Below are 22501 nucleotides of genomic sequence, written 5' to 3' on the forward strand. Positions count from 1 at the left end.
GTAAAAATTGGTGAGAGTCATAGTGGACATGCTGAATTTTCTTAACCTCCTGATAAAGAATAGGCATTGGTGGGCTTTCTTAACTATAGCATCGGCGTGGAGGGACCAGGACAGGTTGTTGGTGATCTGAACACCTCGAAACTTGAAGCTCTCAACCATTTTTACTTCGTCCCCATTGATGTAGACAGGGGCATGTTCTCCTTTACGCTTCCTGAAGTCAATGACTATCTCCTGCGTTTTACTGACATTCAGGGAGAGATTATTATCCTCGCACCAGTTCACCAGATTCTCTATCTCTTTCCTGTACTCCATCTCATTATTGTTTGAGATCAGACCCACTATGGTGGTGTCATCAGCAAACTTGAAAATCGAGTTGGAGGGGAATTTGGCCACACAGACTTAAGTGTATAAGGAGTATAGTAAGGGGCTGAGGAAACAGCCTTGCGGGGCCCCGGTGTGGAGGAGGTATTGTTGCCTATCCTTATTGATTGCGGTCTGCAGGTTAGGAAGTCTCCAGTCACAGAGGGAGGAGTTGAGTCCTAGGCCATGGAATTTGGAGATGAGTTTCATAGGAATAATGATGTTGAAGGCTCAGCAGTAGTCAATAAATAGGAGTCTGACATAAGTGTCTTTGTATTCCAGATGTTCCAGGGTTGAGTGTAGGGCCAGGGAGAGAGCGCCTGCTGTGGACCTGTTGCAGTGATAGATGAACTGTAGTGGATCCAGACAATCTGGGAGGCTAGAGCTGATCTTTCGAAGCACTTCATAATAATCGATATCAGAGCCACTGGGCGATAGTCATTGAGACATGCTTTTCTTTGGTACAGCGGTATTGGTTTGACTGCATTTGTGCTCTATACTTCACCAAAGCAGTGACAAAATATGCACAATATTGCATTACATATAGTATTGGCTTAAAGTGGAACTTTATAAACAGATGTCTCTATTAATCGGAGTCAAATTATGAACTGTAGGCCTTGATAACCAAAATGAGGTAACTAAGCAATCTCTCTGGGCATTGCTCCACCATTCATTTGTATCTCGGCTGATCTGTACTTGAACTCCAAGTACTCACTTTTGCTCCATCTACCCCTTAAAACGTTTCAACCTAAGCCTTTTATTTCTTGATCAAAAATCTGATCAATCTCAGTATTGCATGTTAGAACTGTCCCTGTGAACCACAGCCTTTTAGGAGAGAGAATTTCTACTGCTCTTTTGTATCTGCTAATGATGTAGTCTAAGACAAGGGGCTTAAAATCAACTCAGCTATTTAGAAGAGAAGACACGAAACATGTCTTACAAAGGGTGGCAGGAGTTTGGAACTCTCTCCCACAATGAGCAGTAGATGCTAACTCAGTTGTAAATCTGAGATTGACAGATTTTTATTAGCAAAGGATATTGAGGGTCATTGATTCAAAGCAGAAAAATGGAGCTAGCAGGCATGTCGGTTATAATAGAAATGAGTGAGCTTCAGGGGTGTGAATAGTCTGCTCCTGTTCCTAGGTTTCTATGGAAAAAATTCTTTGACTTTTTGCCTTTTTAATAGCTTGTTATATCTGTCTACCGGCATTTAATGACTTGTTTACTTAAAGAGCAAAGAGATTTGAGAGTTTGTTAGAGTCCACTATAAAGGGTGTAATATTAGAACTTTTAGAAATACATTATATAGTCAAACAGAGTCAGCATGGCTTCATGAAGGGAAAATCATGCCTGACAAATTTATTAGAATTCTTTGAGGTGGCAACAAAGCAGGATAGATAAAGGGGAACCAGTAGATGTAGTATACTTGGATTCCCAAAAAACATTCAACAAGGTACCCACAAAAGGCTACTTAAGAGTCCATGGTGTTGGAGGTAGTATATTAGCATGAATAGAGAATTGGCTAACTGATTGAAGACAGAGTTGGGATAAGAGGGGAATTTGCAGGATGTGACCAGTGGAGTGTCACAGGGATCAATGCTGGAGTTGCAATACGTGTTTATGACTTGGATGAGGGAAGTGAATATACTATTGCCTAGTTTGTGGATGACCACAAAATAGATGGGAAGGCAAGTGGTGAGGATGACGCACAGCATCCACAGAGTGACATAGGCAGGTAAAGTGAGTGGGCAAAAACTTGGTAAATGGTGTATAATGTGGGAAAATGTAGTTATGCACTTAGGTGGAAAGAATAAAGGAACTGAATATTATTAAATGGAGAAAGACTTCGGAAAGCTGCAGCACGGAGGGATTTGGGTGTCCTCGTGCATAAATCGCAAAATGCAAGTTTAGCAGGTAATAGGGAAGGCAATTGGAAATGGGGTTGTCTTGCTAAAGCTATACAAGGCACGAGTTAGACCACACCTGGAATACTGTGAACAGTTTTAATCCCCTTATCTAAGGATAGGTATACAATCATTCAAGGCAGTCCAGAGAAAGTTCACTAGGTTGATCCCAGGCATGGAGGATTTTTTTGTGAGGGGAGGTTGAGTAGGTTGGGCCTGTACCCACTGGAACTTAATGAGAGGTGACCTTATTGAAACACAGGATTCTCAGGGGATTTGACAGGATAGACAATGAGAGGTTGTTTCCCCTTGTGGGAGAGTTTAGAACCAGAGGGCATATTCTCAGAGTAAGGGGTTGCCCGTTTAAGATGGAGATAAGGAGGATGTTCCCAGGTATCTGCTGCCCTTGTCCTTCTAGATGATATCAGTCGTGGGTTTGGAAGCTGCTGCCGAAGGAGCCCTGGTGAGTTTCTGCAGTGCATCTTGTTGATGCTACACACTGCTGCCACTGTTCATCAGTGTTGGTGGAGGGATTGAATGTTTGTGGAGTATCACCACAAGTATTAATCAAGCGGGTTGCTTTGTCCTGGATGCTGTCGAGCTTCTTCTGTATTGTTGGAGCTGCATTCATTCAAGCAAGTGGAGAGTATTCCATCACACTCCTGACTTGTGCCTTGTATATTGTGGACAGGTTTTGGGGAGGCTGGAGGTGAGTTACCCACCGCAGGATTCCTGGCGTGTGACCTCATATAGCCACAGTATTTATATGGCTGGTTCTGTTTCTAGTCAATGGTAACCCCCAGGCCCCAAGATGTTAACAGTGGGTGATTTAGCAATGGTAATGACATTGAATGCCAAGGGGCAATGGTTAGATCCCGTTGCTGGAGATGGTCATTGCCTGGCACTTGTGTGGCATGAATGTTACTTGCCATTTGTCAGCCAAGCCTGGATATTGTCCAGGTCTTGTTGCATTCGGACATGCGCTGCTTCAGTATCTGAGGAGCCACAAATGGTGCTGAACATTATGCAATCATCAATAAACATCCCCCCTTTTGACCTTATGATGGATGGAAGGAAGGTCAACTGAAGATGATTGGGCCTAGGACACTACCCCGAGGAGCTCCTGCAATAATGTCCTGGAACTTAAATGATTGACATCCAACCACCACAACCATCTTCCTTGTGCCAGGTGTGACTCCAACTAGCAGCGGGTTTCCCCCCTGATTCTCATTGATTCCAGTTTTGCTAGGGCTCCTTGATGCCATACTTGGTTAAGTGCTGCCTTGGTGTCAAGGGCTGACACTCTCACATCACCTTTGGAATTCAGCTCTTTTGTCCATGTTTGAACCAAGGCTGTAATGAGGTCAGGAGCTGAATTACCCTGGCAGACCCCAAACTGAGCGTCAGTGAGTAGGTTATTGCTGAGTAAGTGGCTTGATAACACGGTTGATGACCCCTTCCATCACTTTACTAATGATTGAGAATAGACTGATTGGACCAGTTGGATTTGTCCTATTTCCTGTGTACAGGACATATCTGGGCAAAGTTCCACATTGCCGGGTAGATACCAGGTTGCAGCTGCACTGGAACAGCTTGACTAGGGGCACGGCAAGCTCTGGAGCGCAAGTTTTCAGTGGTATTGCAGGAATATTGTCACGGCCCACAGCCTTTGCAGTATCTAGTGCCTTCAATCATTTTTTGATTTCACACCGAGTGAATCGAGTTGGATGAGGACTGATATCTGTGATGCTGGGGATCTCCAGAGGAGGCTGTGATGGACCTTCCACTTGACACTTCTGGATGAAAATGATTCTGAATGCTTATCTTCTGCACGGATGTGTTGGGCTCCTCCATCATTGAGGATGGAGATATTTGTGAAGCCTCCACTTCGAGTGAGTAGTTTAATTGTCCACCACCATTCACAACTGGATGTGGCAGGACTACAGAACTTGGATTTGATCCATTGGTTGTGGAGTTCATTGAATCTGCTTTCCATTTAGGTAATAATTTACCTTTCTATTTTTTCTGCCAAAATGGACAACCTCACACTCATCCACATTGAACTCCATTTGCCAAATTTTGGCCCATTCTCCTAGCCTCTCCATCTGCAAAATCTTTATATCTTCTTCACTGTCTGCTATCCCACCTATTTTACTATCATCTGCAAATTTTGCTATGTTACACCCTGTCCCTGACCGCAGATCATTTATCTAGATTGGAGGACTGACCCGTGCCGCAGGGTTACATTTCGCCAGCCAGAGAAGTACCCATTTACCCCAATCCTCAATCCAATCCAGTAATCTGCCCCCAATCCCTTGCGATTTCACCTTCTGGATCAGTCTTTTATGTGGCACCTTGTCAAATGCCTTCTAGAATCCAGATATACCGCATCCATAGGCTCTCCATTATCCACCTTGCTGGTTATGTCCTCAAAGAACTCAAGGAAGTTTGTCAAGCATGATTTTCCCTTCATAAAGCCATGCTGACAATGGTGGATTGAGCTTTGCCTTTCCAGATGCTCATTCATCTCCTCAATGATTGATTCCAGCAACTTTCCCACCACAAAAATCAAGCTAACCGGCCTATAGTTTCCTACTTTTTGCCTCTCTCCCTTTTTGAATAAGGAAGGGTCTCTTCATTGTGAAGACTTCTCCCTGTTTCACCTGGATGTGTCTTCTAATGTCATTTTAAACAAAGTCCACTTCACTCAGCTCTTTGAGCATAATCAAATGGACTTTGAATGTTGCAAGGCACCGTCTGGTGATTCTGCGGACGTTAACTCTTTATAATTCGTGTTTCCTTAAACATAGGTTCACGCTTCACCAGCCCCCTCAATCCAAAAGCAGACCTTTTCTTCTGCCTGGAATATAGGCACCTGTTGTGGGTTTTCTTTCCCTAAACTCTGTCTGACGGTCCTGAGAGTCTGTGTCCAGTTTACTTTGAATTAACGGAGACAGTTTAAATGATAGCGATCTTTTAAAGTCCAGCTATCATTCTAAACAGATTCACTCCAATCTCTTAAACTCACTTTGCCATACTTTAAGCTTTTCCTCACATAATTAGCTCCCAGATAGACCGCAGTAACTGGTTGCTCTCCCTCCCCTTGCACAATCTTTTCCAATCTATTATGTCCCTTACTCTTGAACTTAAAAAAAACCTGTTTTGAGTGAATTAGTTGAATCCATGATTGTTACTTGACCTATTATACATGTTGTTATGGAATGTTTCTGTTCTAAATAACAAGAAAAAGTGTTACATTAGGCATTGCTTGTGGGCACAAAGTGCATGTCTTTCGCAAGAGTTTAAAATGCAAACACACACACAGATTAAATGTCCTTTATAATCTTTCTGGCAACAAAATAATATGAAAGCTGTTATTTGAGAAAGATCCTGCAATTTGCCATTTGTTCTGAAACAGTGTTAATGGAGTACTAAAGGTGAGACCTTGTTATCTAGATGATAATTAAATTGTTAATAGGATAATAGGTTTCCATTTCCCCATAACACTTGATTGAATGCAGTGCGAGCGATAGTCGATATTCAGTGGCCTGGATAGAAAGAAGCCTCCAGAGAAATGGATGAGGTGATGTGTACTCGGTCTAGTTTAAAGTAAATGTAATCAGAAGAAATGGAAGTTTTATTTTTAAATAAATATCGGATTAGATAAAACAGGTTGAGGCACGGTAACACAGTGGTTAGCACTGCTGCTTCACAGCTCCAGGGACCTGGGTTCGATTCCCGGCTTGGGTCACTGTCTGTGTAGAGTTTGCACATTCTCCTCATGTCTGCGTGGGATTCCTCCGGGTGCTCCGGTTTCCTCCCACAGTATAAAGATGTGCGGGTTAGGTTGATTGGCCACGCTAAAATTGCCCCTTAGTGTCCTGAGATGCGTAGATTAGAGGGATTAGTGGGTAAATATGTAGGGCTCTATGGGGGTAGGGCCTGGGTGGGATTGTGGTCGGTGCAGACTCGATGGGCCAAATGGCCTCTTTCTGCACTGTAGGGTTTCTATGATTCTATGATACTTCTGCTATATTCTCGGGACTGGATTTTGCTGTTTCCCCGCTGGCAGGTTAACGGTAGGTGAGAGTGAGGGCAGGCCCCATTAAAACCAGCTGACGGGCTGCCCACCACCTGTCCTCCCATCCCTGCCCCCAGTGGTGGGGTTGGTGAGGGGATGGCTGGCTGGCTGGCATTGGGCAATCCACCCACCATTGGGCCGGTTAATTCTCACTTAAGGGGCCCCTTTCCCATTGCTGTCGAGATTTAACTGGTGGCGGGAAAGGCCCAAGCAGCCAGCATAGCGCGTTTCCCTGTGCCAGCTGGTGATAGGGAAGCTTGGGTTCCTCTTTAACGGGCCCCTGCCCCCACCCCTCCCCACAAGCCAGTTTTCCCTCCCCCACAACCCCACCCATCTCCTCAAACCATTGGCCTGCGTCAGCCCCCTACCCTTCTCGACAGGGCCTGCCAGCTTGGCATCTGGCAAGATCTACAAACACTGACCCAAACCTGATCTAATGCTACACGCCTCTGCCTTAAGTACCTTTGATTTGACAGAAAATCTAAGGCTGCACTTGGTGTCCCCGAGGAGTGAAAATTCTACCTCCTGTCTATTCATGGCCAATTGCCATTTAGTGGCTGCGGGCAGCTGGTGTTCTCCCCAGTGGGTCAACACCTGACTTTTTAGCTGGGTGGCAGTGATCAAACTGGAATAAGTGCCCCATTGCTCTTCCAGGTTACCTTGAATGCCAGGTTGTGTGCTGCAACTTTCCAATTTCCACCGGTGCCATAAGAGGCATCAGGGTAAATTTTCCAATTAATAAGCATCTACATCTAGTGGGAAATATAGGAAGAAATTCCTTATGCCAATTTGACAATCTAGTATTTTGCCTAATGGAGTTTTTAAATAACACGGGAGATGCTTGCCAAGTCCCCAGTTGGATCATTTAAGTGAAGTCCAGATGATATCATTTGGAGTTTCACTGAATATTCTTGAGTTTATGCAGCAATGACATGGAATTATGAACCCATCCCATACAAAATGGTTTGTTAGCTTAACATAAATGATCAGGATTGCCAGTGACACTGGATTTAAAGAGTTCTGTAAGGTAACTTTGCTGTATTTTGCAGCTGCTTTTCCAGCTTTCAGATCAGTTTTTAATTCCTATTTCAACATTTAGCTCCACAGTATTGGTGCAAAGAATTTCCCTCTGGCATTCTTTTTAATGTTTTTATTCAGACCAACAAACATCTTAAGTCAGATGAAGCAAAAAAGTGACGGATGTTCTGCAGTGTTTGAAATTCTGAGAACAATTTATTAAAAGGAGCATCTCATCATCAGTATATTGTTGATTTTGTATAAAAGGAATAACATTTATCAATAGATTTTTGTCCTCAAATATGGAATGAATTGAAGTCGGCAACAGGCAATTTATTTTAAGAATAACTAATTAATCATTAGTTATATCCGTGACATTTTGTTTTAAATTTGAATTTGTATCATTTTAAGAATATTAGAAGCAGCCGGGGACCATTTGTCCCTTGGTGCCTCTCCCACAATTCACTGCAATCGTGGCTACTCTTCCACCAAAATTCTACCTTATCGCACTATCCCCATATCTCCTAATTCACCAAATATCCAGAAATGTATCGGTCTCTAACTCAAAAATGCTCAAATGCTTATCCACAGCTCTCTTGAGGAAGAGAATTCCAAAGATCACCAACCTTTTGAGTGAAGAAAATTCTCCTTTCGGTCCTAAGTGGCAGACCCCCTTATTCTGAGACTATGATCCCTGGTTCATAGTCTATAGTTCGAGCTTCCCAACTAGGGGAAATAACCTCCTAGCATTTACTCTATCAAATCCCTTAATTTTATAATTTTAAATTCTAATGATTATAGGCCTTTAGGTCCATAGGTTTACTCAATCTCCCCTCTTAAGGCAATCAATCTCCTCACCCCAGGAATTAGTCTCGTGTAATCTTTGTTATATTTCTTCTGAAAAGTATATCTTTCTAGTAAGAAAAACAAAAAAGTACATCATACTCCAGGAGTGTGTGTAGGGGGGTGTCTCACCAAAGCCATTCATAATCGTATTTAGACCTCTTCATTCTTGTATGTCAATGTATTTGTAATACAACCGAACGTACCATTTGATTTCCTAATTACTCACTGTACCTGCATCTTAACATTGTGATTGTGTACAATGAGATCCAGTTCCCTCTGAATAACAATTTCACTCATTCTCTCATTAATTAAAAGAACAGTACAGCACAGGAAACAGGCCCTTCGGCCCTCCAAAATATTAAAAAATATTCTGCTTTTCTATTTTTTCTATTGATGTGGATAACTTCACACATCTCTATATTATAGCCTACCTGCCATGCTCTTTGATTTAATTGAGCCAGCACAATCAAGGACACCATGAACCTCAGACATACTCCCTTCCACTTCTTCCATCAGGAAAAAGATACAAAAGTCTAAGATCATGTACCAACCAAAAAAGAACAGCTTCTTCCCTGCTGCCGTCAGACTTTTGAATGGATCTACCATATATTAAGTTGATCTTTCTCTACACCCTAGCTATGACTGTAACACTATATTCTGCACGATCTCCTTTTCTTCTCCCCTATGTACTCTATGGACGGTATATTTTGTCCAGGTAACGCACAAGAAACAATACTTTTCAACAAATCAAATCAAAATCTATATTATAACCTACCTGTCATATTCTTGCCCAATTACTCTTATCCTTCTGCAGCATCTTTGCCGCCTCCTCACAACACGCTTTCCCATCTAACTTTGTGTCATCAGAAAATGTGGATATATTACACTCAGTTCCCTCATCTAGGTCATAGATAGTGGTTGTTTATACCTGAAGCCCAAGCACTGATTCTTGCACTATCCCACTGGTTGCAACCTGCAACCCAGAAATGACCTATTTATGCCTACTCTTCGTTTTCCATGTGTTAATCCATCCTCAATCCATGAACACCAGTGTTGTGCAATAACCTTTTGTATGCACCTTATCAAATGCTTTTTGAAATCCAAATGTGCTGTATCTACTCATTTTCCCTTTTAACTACCCTTGTCAGTAGGTTTTTGCAACCTCCAAAAACACTTAACACTCTTTCTTAAATCTATGTTGACACTATCTAATTGCATAAAGTGCCCTGATACCACATTCCCAATGATAAATTTTATCATTATCTCTACTACTTATGTCAGGCTAACCAGTTGACTCTTTTCCCTCTTCCATCTTGAATAGAATTCAAATATATCCATGCTGTTTTGAGGAAGCATTGTAGAAATAGAATGTGTAGCTGCAAATAATGCAAAGTAATTTAATGTAGAACTCTTGCTCGCTGCGCCAATGTTTAGTGTTTATTTTCACTTGCTTGGCAGTACAAGAAGTTGAAGCACGTGCATCTTGTAAAGGTCTATGTTGCTGCATGGGCACACAAACCCTTTAGTATTTATAACCACTGCGTATTGGTGTGTGAGAGATAAGCTTATCTGGTGGTTGCATACAAAGAGCTCTGGGTTTAATAAGCAATATTAACAGTCTGAATGCCAGTCAGCTGTAAGAAAAATAGATGTGTAAGCTAGATGTTTTAGACATGAAAATAGGTCATGTAGCACTTGACACACAGATTAAAAAAAAACCAAACTGGTCAATAAACGAAGACTAGAATGTCGCAACTGTAATTTCTTTCATGAAATTTTAACCTGGCTTGAATTTTGTCATCCTCCCAATTTGCACTAATGCCATGTTTAGCTGCAGGAATAGCAAATGGGAACTGATGTGATATTGATTCAAACTTCTCAATCATTCTGGAGGCTGCCCTCAGGGGCTGATGAGCACAACTCTTTGGGACAGTGGTTTGAAAATTAGTCGAGAGACCTTATGAGAAAGCATTTTAGAAATGTGTCAATATAACTGTAATGATAAGGCAGCACATCATTTAAATAAACAATTAACTTAGGGATTGCCTAGGGACAATGAAGAGAGCAATAATTCTAGGAATGTACTAATTTGATGGTTTGTAAGTAACAAATCAAAAAATTGAGAATCAAATTAAAAAGTCGGCAGTAGATTTGGAATGTTTGCTTTTACATTTTGTATTCATAAGAATGTACAGAGCAGCTGAAATTACTATTACATTTTAATTGAGTTTCACTCCTCCGCATTTTATTATAGAGTGAATACATTATTGTACTCTTATTATTTATCATTCATATTATATTATTCGTAATGTTATGATTTGTGTTTTTAGGTAAAGAATTTCAGGCCACTTAGACTATACATTTCCCAGTGTTGCTTATTATTTCAGCATTGCAATCTTGTATATAATCAAGATATGGGTATTCTTGCTTTTTCCAGTTCTGTTTAATTTTTCCGATTGTTTTTATCTGCACGTTAAATTAATATGCTCGCACAAATTGGAGTGTTGTCCAAATGCTATTCAACAACTAAAATTGTCTCCCTATAATTAATATGCTTGGCAATGAATATTTTAATAACTTGTGTCTTTAAGTATGTTTCATGGATTCCTACAAATTAAAAGCAGTAGGTTATTGGTTGCAAAGTATGCTTAACTAAAGGGATAATTAACTAAGTTTAATAGTAAAGAATAACGTTTGCAGTAGTAGCTTCTGATTATTCAGCCTACTAGTTTCTAGCTTAATTGATGTCTTTCTCCCTCCTGTTGTACTCTGTATAAATATTCGTAATATGAATACCTTGTTTATTCCTTGTGCAGATGTGTTCAAATGTTTACAGTGAGTCAGAGGATGTTTTATATTAGTAGGAGCTGTGTAGGAAATATCAGAACTACTCATGCAGTATTTTATATTCTTTCACTGGGTCATGGTGTCGCTAGGCCAGCATTTATTGTCCATTCCTAATTGCTTTTAAGGAGGTGCCACCTTGAGCTGCTGTGGGCCGTGTGGTGTAGGCCAAACCAGTGTTGTTAGGGAGGGGGTTCCAGGATTTTGACTGTGTGACAGAGAAGGAAAAGCAATTTAGTTCCAAGTCCGGATGATGTGTGGTTTGGGGTGGAACTTGCAGGTGTTCCCAAGTATCTGCTCCCCTTTATCTTCTAGTAGAGGGTGTGGATTTTGGAGGTGCTGTCGAAGGAGCATTGGTGAGTTTCTGTACTGCATCTTGTAAAAGTGTAAAAATTTTACATTTTAATTTGGTTAAAGGCATTGCATTACCATTTTTGATTATTTTCTGTACCTGTTCATGGCACACACCATAACAGGAGACAATGTGGTCCATCATATCCATGCTGGTTCTCTCCAAGAACAACTGAGTCCTATTCTCCTGCCCTCTGTTAACCTGGCAAATTATTTCTCTTCAGGTGCTTATCCAAATTCCATTTTGAAAAGTTAGAATTCAATCGGCATCTGCCAGACTCTCAGACAATGCATTCCAGATTCTAACCATTCACTGTGTTCCTCCTTTTGTCACAGTTGCTTATTTTGATAGTCGCCTTAAATCTGTGTCCCCTTGTTCTTACCCTTTGGCAGATGGGAACAGTTTTTCCCTATGTGTTCCCTGCAGATCCCTCATAATTTTAAACACCTCTGTACTGTGGGATTCTATGAACCAAAGTGAACACAAGTTATCCTTGATCCCAAGGGTCTGGGTAAGAAGATGTCTGCAGTACGTGCATCAAATATCCACATTATAGTGAAAAGGAGAAAAATACAAGCAGCAACACAAAATAATGAATGCTAAAAAGGTGTAGAAAATCTGAACTTGCTCTTTGAAAACAATCCCAGCTTCTCCAGTCTGCTCATTTAACTGAAAGTCCCTAATGCCTGGAATATTTCTCAAGTCTTTTCTGAATCCTCTCTAAAGACGTTATGATCTTCCTGATATGTAGTGCCCAAATTTTCCATTACACTCCAGTAGAGACTGAACCAGAGTTTTATAAAGGTTTATCATAACTTCCTTGTTTTTTAATATAAATGTCTATTTCTAATGCCCAGGATCCTTTCTACCTTTTTAATCACTTTTTCAGCCTGACCTGCCATTTTCAACAATCTGTGCACACAAGTCTCTAAGTTGATTGGCCATGCTAAATTCTCCCTCTGTGTACCCGAACAGGTGCCAGAGTGTGGCGACTAGGAGATTTTCACAGTAACTTCATTGCAGTATTAACGTGAGCCTACTTATGACACTAACAAATAAACCTGAACCTAGATCTCTCTGTTCCAGCATCCCCTTTAAAAATTGTACCCTTTATTTTATATTGCCTCTTGTCTTTCTTCCTATAAGAATGTATCACTTCAGATTTCCTGCATTATATTCCATTTGTCATGTTCCTTCCCATTCTACCAGCCTGTCTATGCCTTCCTGAAGTCTATCATAGAATCATAGAAACCCTACAGTGCAGAAGGAGGCCATTCGGCCCATCGAGTCTGCACCGACCACAATCCCACCCAGGCCCTACCCCCACATATTTACCCACTGATCCCTCTAACCTACGCATCCCAGGACTCTCAGGGGTAATTTCTTTTTTTTTAACCTGGCCAATCAACCTAACAGTATTTTATATTCTTTCACTGGGTCATGGTGTCGCTCACAGTTCACAATGTTTCCAACCTTTGTGAGCTGTGTACATTTTGGACTTGTGCTTTGTACACCCAAATCCAGGTCGTTATATATCTAGAAAAGCAACAGTTTAACATGGTGTTGAATCTCAAATCTACAGTATTTGACCTGATGATTCAAGTTCAGACCTCATATTGAATTTGGTAAAAGACTTCCACTTCCAGCCATTTTCTGCACCTTTTTAGCATTCATTATTTTGTGTTGCTGCTTGTATTTTTCTCCTTTTCACTATAATGTGGATATTTGATGCATGTACTGCAGGCATCTTCTTACCCGGATCCTTGGGATCAAGGATAACTTGTGTTCACTTTGGTTCACAGAATCCTACAGTATAGAAGAAGGCCATTCGGCCCAATGGGTCTGTATCGACCACAATCTCACCCAGGCCCTATTCCTGTAACGCCACACATTTACCCTGCTAATCCACCTGACACGAGGGTCAATTTATCATGGCCAATCAACCTAACCTGCACATCTTTGGACTGTGGGAGGAAACCGGAGTACCCGGAGGAAACCCACGCAAACACGAGGAGAATGGATGTCTCAGGGACAGGACTGGATACTCCAGGTGCTGGGATTCAGATGTTTCAGGAAGGACAGGGAGGGAAGTAAGAGAGGGGGTGGAGTGGCACTGCTGATCAGGAATAGTGTCACAGCTGTAGAGAAGGTGTATACTGTGGAGGGATTGTCCACAGAGTCTCGGTGGGTGGAAGTTCGGAGTGGGAAGGGAACGATCACTTTGCTGGGAGTTTCTATAGTAACGGGGGTGGAGGAGCAGATAGGGAAACAGATACTGGAGAGTTGCAATAATAGCAGAGTTGTTGTGATGGGAGATTTTAATTTCCCAAACATAGATTGGAATATCCCTAGGGTAAGGAGATTGGATGGGGAGGAGTTCATTAGGTGTGTTCAGGAGGGTTTCCTGACACAGCATGTGGACAAGCCTACAAGAGGAGCGGCTGTACTTGATCGGATACTGACCAATGAACCTGGACAGGTGTCAGATCTCTCAGTGGGAGAGCATCTTGGGGATAGCGATCATAACTCTATCTCCTTTATGCTTGCATTGGAAAAAGAGAGGACCAGGCTAGCTAGGAAAGCGTTTATATGGAGTAAGGGGAGATATGAAGACATAAGGCAGCAAATTAGAGAAGTAAATTGGAAGGAGGTATTCTCGGGGAAATGTACTGAAGATAGGTGGCAGTTTTTCAAGGAATGTCTGTCTAGAGTTCTACAGGACAACGTTCCGAGCAGATAGGGAGGAGTTGGTAGGTTAAAGGAACCGTGGTGCACGAAAGCTATGCGGGACCTAGTCGAGAAGACAAGGAAAGCATACAAAAGGTTCAGAGAGCTTGGCGAAGATAGGGATCTAGATGAGTGTACGGCTTGTAGGAAGGGACTAAAGAAGGAAATTAGGAGAGCCAGAAGGGGTCACGAGAAGGCCTTGGCAGGTAGGATTAAGGAAAATCCTAAGGCGTTCTATAAATATGTGAAGAGTAAAAGGATGAGACGTGAAGAAATAGGGCCTATAAAAGGTGAAGGCGGGAAAATCAGTACAGAATCAGTAGAAATGGCAGAGGTGCTTAATGAGTATTTTGCCTCGGTTTTCACAGAGGAGAAGGACCTGGGTGGATGTACTGCGGGCTTGCGGTGGACTGAAAAGATTGAGTATGTGGACTTTAAGAAAGAGGTTGTGCTGGAATCTTTGAATGGCATCAAGATAGATAAGTCGCCGGGTCCAGATGGGATGTACCCCAGGTTACTGTGGGAGGCGAGGGAAGATATTGCAGAGCCTCTGGCGATGATCTTTGCGTCGTCGATGGAGATGGGAGAGGTGCCGGAGGATTGTGGATGTGGTTCCTATTTTCAAGAAGGGGAATAGGGACTGCCCAGGAAATTACCGACCGGTGAGTCTAACCTCAGTGGTTGGTTAGCTGATGGAGAAGATCCTGAGGGACAAGATTTATGAGCATTTAGAGAGGTTTAGTATGCTCAAGAATACTCAGCATGGCTTTGTCAAAGGCAGATCGTGCCTTACGAGCCTGGTGGAATTCTTCGAAAATGTGACTAAACACATTGACGAAGGGAAAGCGGTAGATGTGGGTTATATGGATTTTAGCAAGGCGTTCGATAAGGTCCCCCATGCAAGGCTTCTAGAAAAAGTGAGAGGGCATGGGATCCAAGGGGTTGCTGCCCTGTGGATCCAGAACTGGCTTGCCCAAAGGAGGCAGAGAGTGGGTATAGATGGGTCTTTTTCTAAATGGAGGTCGGTCACCAGTGGTGTGCCCCAGGGATCTGTTCTGGGACCCTTGCTGTTTGTCATTTTCATAAATGACCTGGATGAGGAAGTGGAGGGATGGGTTGGTAAGTTTGCCGACGACACGAAGGTTGGTGGGGTTTTGGATAGTCTGGAGGGGTGTCAGAAGTTACAGAGGGACATAGATAGGATGCAAGACTGGGCGGAGAAGTGGCAGATGGACTTCAACCCAGATAAATGCGTAGTGGTCCATTTTGGCAGGTCAAATGGGATGAAGGAGTACAATATAAAGGGAAAGACTCTTAGTACTGTAGAGGATCAGAAGGACCTTGGGGTCCGGGTCCATAGGACTCTAAAATCGGCCCCGCAGGTGGAGGTGGTGGTTAAGAAGGCGTATGGTGTGCTGGCCTTTATCAATCGAGGGATTGAGTTTAGGAGTCCGGGGATAATGATGCAGCTATATAAGACCCTCGTCAGACCCCACGTGGAGTACTGTGCTCAGTTCTGGTTGCCTCATTACAGGAAGGATGTGGAAAAGATTGAAAGGGTGCAAAGGAGATTTACAAGGATGTTTTCTGGATTGAGTGGCATGCGTTATGAGGATAGGCTGAGGGAGCTCGGTCTTTTCTCCTTGGAGAGACGTAGGATGAGAGGAGACCTAATAGAGGTATATAAGATGTTGAGAGGCATAGATCGGGTCGACTCTGAGGCTTTTTCCCAGGGTGGAAATGGCTGCTACGAGAGGACACAGGTTTAGGGTGCTGGGGGGTAGGTACAGGGGAAATGTTAGGGGGAAGTTTTTCACACACAGGGTGGTGGGCGAGTGGAATCGGCTGCCGTCAGTGGTGGTGGAGGCAAACTCAATAGGGTCTTTTAAGAGACTCCTGGATGAGTACATGGGACTTAATAGGGTTATAGGTAGGCCTAAAAGGTAGGGATGTGTTCGGCACAAGTTGTGGGGCCAAAGGGCCTGTTTTGTGCTGTAGTTTTTCTATGTTTCTAATGTGCAAACTCCACATAGGCATTGACCCGAGCTCGGAATTGAACCTGGGTCCCTAGAGCTGTGAGGCAGCAGTGCTAACCACTGGGTTCTGAGATGGCTTATAGTAACAATACACAATCTGTAGACTCTGCCACATGCTGAGCAACTGGTGCTCAATGGGACGTTCAGCTGAGGTCTTTGGAGGTTTGTGCATCCTCTCCGATCCCTGGATTTTGCCTTTGTCCACCTGATGAAATCTGTGTGTTCAGTGCTTTCCTGAATAAACCTTTTCCACTGTGATTAGTCCCAAGCGCGAGTTGGCAGGGGTGCTTGATCTCCCCAGTAAGCGCATCCCTGAAGATTTTCCACTGTTCTCCAGCCATGACCAAGTTTCAATTAGAACGGTTGTTTCAGGAGACTGATATCAGGCATGCAAACAACACAGCCCACACAGCGGTGTTGGTTTTAAGTGATTAGCACCTCGATGCTGGGCATTTGGGGGATAGAACAAAGAACAATACAGCACAGGAACAGGCCCTTCGGCCCTCCAAGCCCGTGCCGCTCCCTGGTCCAAACTAGACCATTCTTTTGTATCCCTCCATTCCCACTCCGTTCATGTTGCTATCTAGATATGTCTTAAACATTCCCAGTGTGTTCGCCTCCACCACCTTGCCCGGCAGCGCATTCCAGGCCCCCACCACCCTCTGTGTAAAATACGTCCTTTTGATATCTGTGTTAAACCTCCGCCCCCCCCCCCCCCCCTCACCTTGAACCTATGACCCCTCGTGAACGTCACCACCGACCTGGGAAAAAGCTTCCCACCGTTCACCCTATCTATGCCTTTTATAACTTTATACACCTCTATTAGGTCACCCCTCATCCTCCGCCTTTCCAGTGAGAACAACCCCAGTTTACCCAATCTCTCCTCATAACTAAGCCCTTCCATACCAGGCAGCATCCTGGTAAACCTCCTCTGCACTCTCCCTAAAGCCTCCACGTCCTTCTGGTAGTTCTTGCAAAAGCACTGCTGATAGCACTTCTCCATTGCTTTGAAATACCTGCTGGAGGTTATCCAATCTCCAAATCATATAGGAACACTGGGATCAATGCTGCCCAGTAAATCATGACTGCAGACATGATCAATAGCCAGAAATATTTCAGCCTCCTTGGTGCAATAAATCTATCAGTCAATTTGCTTTTAAAAATATTTTGTATACGAATGATACAACAGATGGCTAACTAGCAATGCAAAACAATTGCTTTATATCAGTTGTATAGATAGGACTGGGGCGTTTCAAAGAAATGTTGAGTGGTTGTGATTAGACTAAACTGCAGCAGATAGATTTCAGTGGGGCAGTGTCAGGTCACCCACTTTGCATACAAAACGGACAAATCAGTATATTTTCTAAATGGCAAGGAACTGTGGCGAAGCAAAGGGATGTGGGTTTCCAAGTGCACAAACCACAAAGAAAACAAGTGCACGTGTATAAATAGCAATCACTGATGCAAGCTGAATGTTGGCCTTTAATTTAAAGTGGCTGAATTGGAAAAGGTAAATTTTTGACCATAACTTATTTACCTTTTGCACCTCAGCCACTTTAAAATAAAGACCACCATTCAGTTTGCATCGGTGATTGCTGTTTGTACATATGGCACTTGTTTTTAAACTACATAATTCATTTTGGGGCATTGCATCTCAGGAAGAATATGTTGAGCCTGAAAGGGTACGGCACAGATTCATCACAATTATATCAAACCTTCATGTGTTAACTTAGTGGACAGGTTGCCTAAACTTGGCCTGTATTCCCGAGTTTACAAGGTTGAGGGTTGATGTAATCTACGGCAGAGTCTAAACAGCAAATTGGTACATCGCTTCACGTTGGTTAAACCAATGAGCCAACATCTCTCCAAGTCACCTGAAGAGAAGCTGAAGCAACAGCATCATTTCATTTGATGTTTAAAATGATAAAAGGATTTAATGAGATTAATATCGAGAAGCTAACGTATTGGTGTTGATGTTTAGCCAAGGAATCTATAATGGGAAGGGGCACAATTTGAAGTTAGAATTAGATTGTTCAAGTGCAAAATCGGGAAGTACTTTGTTACATTGAGTTGTGGAAATCTGGAATTCACTCCCCCGAAACGTTGTGCACATTGACTCATTTAACATTTTCGACACTGCATTTTATTAGGTAAGGGTCTCTGAGATAAAGGTAGATAAATTCATTTGATATACAGATCAGCCATGATTTAATTGATCCAGGCTCGAGGCTGAATGGTGTACTCCAAATAGAATATGAGAGTAAACTAGCCAGAAATATAAAAAGGATTGTAAGAGCTTTTGTAAGCATATAAAAAGTGAGTAGTTAAATAAATCTTGCTCCCTTAGAACCAGCCACAGGAGAGATTATCATGGGGAACAAGGAAATGATGGAGGCATCAAACAAATATTTTGTGTCTACCTTCACAGTAGAAGGCAAAAGTTCCAAACCAGAAATCTGGAAAATAGACGATGACCTTGGGGCTAAAAAGAGGGAGGAAATTAGGAGATTAATATCAGCAGAGATAAAGTATTGGAGAAAGTAAAGGATTAAAATCTGCCAAATCCTCATGTTGATGGCCTAAAGTGATAGCTCCGGAGACGGTGAATGTGCTAGCAATGATTTTCCAAAATTCCTTCGATTCAGGAATGGTCCCACTAGACTGGCAGCTGGCAAATGTTACACTGCTTTTAAAGAAAGGAGGGAGTGAGGAAGCAATGAGTTACAGGCTGGGTAACCAAACATTAATTGGGAAAATGCTGCAAACTATTATTAAGGAAGTCTCAACAATGCACCTTGAAAAGCATAGAATGATTAGAACAAATGAACAACTTAGAGTTTTCTCTATTATCTATCCTATTCCCTTTATCTACCCTATTACAAATGATCCTTTAATCATTTTGCACATCAAATGAAATGATGCTGTTGTTTCAACTACTCTTCAGTTTTCTGAGGATGTAACTAATAGGGTAGATAAAGGGAAACCAGTGGATATAATATGCCTGGATTTCCAGAAGGTATTTGATAAAGTGCCACACAAAAGGTTGATGGGCAAAATAAAGATTCATGGAGTGGGAAGTAATATTTTAGCTTGGATAGAGAATTGTTTTCTATCCGTTCATCAATGTGCATAAATTGGGTTTTTTCAAGTTGTCAATAGTGAATAGTGGGGTGCCACAAGATTCATCGCTGGGGCCTCAGCTGTTTGCAACCTACATTAATGACTCGAATGAAGAGACAGAGTTTTCACAGTAATGTATCTAAGTTTCCCGATGATACTAAACTAGATGGAAAGGGAAACTCTGAGGAGAACACAGGCTGCAGAGAGATGTAGACAGGTTAGTTAAGTCGGCAACAAGATGGCAAATGAAGCATAATGTAGGGAGGTAGAAAGTTATTCACTTTGTTGATAAGAAAAAAGCAGAATCTTTCTTACAAGGTGAGAAATTTGTAAGTGTTAATGTTCAAAGAGACTTAGTTTTGGTACAAGGGACGCAAAACAAGTTACCATGCAGGTGCAGCAAGCAATTAGGAGGGCAAATGGCATGTTGGCCTTTATTGCAAGGGGACTGGAGTACAAGAATTGAGAAGTCTTGTTATATTTATACAAGGTTTTGGTGAGACCACATCTGGGATAATGTGTGTAGTTTTGGTCTCTACATTTAAGAAATAGCATACTTGCACTGGAGACAGTACAGCAAAGGTTCACTAAATTGGTCTCTGGGTTGAGGAGGTTGTCTGATATTGAGAGCCTGAGGAAATTGGGTTTATAGTCTCTGGAGTTTCATAAAATGAAAGATGACCCTCATTGAAACCGCGAACATTCTGAAGGGGATTGATGAGTGGATGCTGAGAGATTGTTTCCATTGGTTGGGGTATCTAAAGCATGAGGGCACAGTCGCAGAATAAGGGACTGATCATGTAGGAGTGAGATGAGGAGAAATTACTTCACTCAAAGGGTTTGTGAATCTTTGGAATTCTCTACTCTGGTGGGTTCTGGATGCTAAGTCATTGGATACACTTAAGGCTGGGATGGACAGAGTTTTGGTGTCATGGAATGGGAAGCAGGCGGGAAGATGGAGTTGAAGCTCAAGATCAGCCATGATTGTATTGTATGGCGGAGCAGGCTCAATGGGCCAAGTGATCTATGCCTGCTCCTATTTATTATCACTGTTTTCTGTTTGCTCATCATTCGAGCTTGGACAGAATGCACGTCCAATTTGGCCTCCAAGTGGCGATAATGAGAGCTTCTAGTAGTTCAGCGCTTAATGTTGAATAAGGTTTTTTTTTACTCTGCCATGGCCCAATTTTTGCTACTTTTCATGCAGCCACAGCAATATTTCTTCATCTAACCTGAGAAGAGCACCATGTACCATGGCCGGAATTCTCCAGCCTGGCCCGCGGCTGGGATTATCCGGTCCCACTGCTGTGAGCGGAGATCAGCTGAGCCCCAAATTCTCCATTCTTGCTGATAGCGATGGGGTGCGAGATCGGAGAATTCCGGCCCACATCTGTTTGAATTGTCCACTTGCCAACAATATGCCTTTTCAGGGTTGGCTCTTTATTTTAGGGATGATTTTGTTCCAGATGCGTTTCATGTGTGGCCTGCGCACTGTGCAAGTAAGGCAATTATCAACCAGTTTTGTTAATTATAAATTGCGGTGCAGAGGGTGGAAGTCTTTAGTTTAAAACGATTGACTACCCACTCTTGTTCTGCTGATTTTACAGTTATGTAAAGTAATGAAAAAGACTTCATCATGGTCTTTAATCTTAGTTAATTAGATTCATTGTAATATTTAGATTCTATGGAAATTTTAATGCCCCTAGTTTTTTTTGAACTGAATAAAATGATTATTGAACAAAATCAAGTAGGTGGAATTCAGTGATTCATGTTACCAAGTTTTATCGCTGTTTCTTTATCAGAATGTGAAAAATTGTAAAGTAAAATTTATTTATTAGTCACAAGTAAGGCTTACATGTGAAATTCTCTGACAAAGTAGGTAAGAGAGGAAAAACAGCCACAGTGATGCTCAGTGTTCAGACGTGATGCATATTTTATATTGGAAAATAATTACGTGGTTGTCGATATTACACCACAGATACTGGTAGGCAAATATCTATTTTAAATGCAGGGCAGAAATAATATGGTACAGGTTCAAAACATAGTGAATTCAAGTTATTTAGCACATTTCAAATAGGAAAACAAGAGCATCTCTGAAATGACTTAAAACGGGATTCTCTGATCTTGTTCACCTTGCTACTGCTGTCAGCCATAACGCCATTAACTGCAGCGGGACTGGAGAATCCCAGCCATGGGCGAGGTTGGAGAATTCCAGCCTTTATTTAAGCCGCTTTGTTTGCATTGTGTTTTTCTTGGGATGTACAAAATATTAGATAAAAGTAGGAAGCGTAAACAGTTGAGACAGTCACAGCAGGTGAACACTTTGTAAGAACATTCTGTATGCTTTAACTAACTAGTTTTCCTGTAATTATTTTATTGCAGGAAATATTTTCCTGAAGCATGGATCAGAACTGAGACTTATTCCCAGGGACCGAGTTGGAAGTCATTAACTATTCGTCATCCAGAGCACCTTTTCCTGCAGAAGAAAACAATATTTATTTTTGGAATTTTTTACTCCCATGTGTCCTTGTCACTTTTAACATGCATTCCTTTAACAAAAAACTCTAGTAGGACTCCAAGGGTGTAATGAAATGGCAGTTCTTTTAAGCAGAGAAAATCTAAGAGATGCATTTAATATAAATTCTATCAGCAGTACTCTCCAAAATGTGGTCTTTAATGCAATTTAAAAGGGTCCGAGCTCAAAAGAAATATAATCCTTGAGGAGTGCTAATACCTTAAGAGTGTAGACTTTTTATGTGTATAGCTTTATCGCTACACAATGAAATTATCTCAAAGTATTATACAAAGCCTTTGTAAAATAGTTGGCATTAAATTCTTCTTGCATAGATTTCAACACATTCTAACCTTATACCATCTGCTTTCTGTATTGAAGTATGCATTCTGAAATTAAAATAAAGATGAACTGCAGAAGATACTTTATCTCCAAAATTGATTTGCTTTATTATTGCCACATGTATTAGCATACAGTGAAAAGTATTGTTTCTTGCGCCCTATTCAGACAAAGCATACCGTTCATAGAGAAGGAAAGGAGAGGGTGCAGAATGTAGTGTGACAGTCATAACTAGCGTGTAGCGAAAGATCAACTTAATATAAGGTAGGTCCAGTCAAAAGTCTGATGGCAGCAGGGAAGAAGCTGTTCTTCAGTCGGTTGGTACGTGACTTCAGACTTTTGTATCCGAGCTGTTATAAACTA

At 41.9% G+C, this 22501-nt stretch overlaps 1 protein-coding gene across 2 annotated transcripts in view; it reads left to right on the forward strand.

The window, feature by feature from the left end:
- The window catches only part of ufm1 (ubiquitin-fold modifier 1), a 64540-nt gene extending 42304 nt beyond the window's left edge, over positions 1–22236 (forward strand). For both annotated transcript variants that reach the window (XM_078222300.1, XM_078222299.1), the window contains exon 6: positions 21670–22236. In XM_078222300.1, the coding sequence (XP_078078426.1) occupies positions 21670–21737 (68 nt within the window). In that variant the 3' untranslated portion in view covers positions 21738–22236. The remainder of the gene's footprint in view (positions 1–21669) is intronic.
- The last annotated feature ends 265 nt before the right edge of the window (positions 22237–22501 follow it).

Source organism: Mustelus asterias, chromosome 10 (assembly GCF_964213995.1).
Source record: "Mustelus asterias chromosome 10, sMusAst1.hap1.1, whole genome shotgun sequence".
NCBI classification, from domain to species: Eukaryota; Metazoa; Chordata; class Chondrichthyes; order Carcharhiniformes; family Triakidae; genus Mustelus; species Mustelus asterias.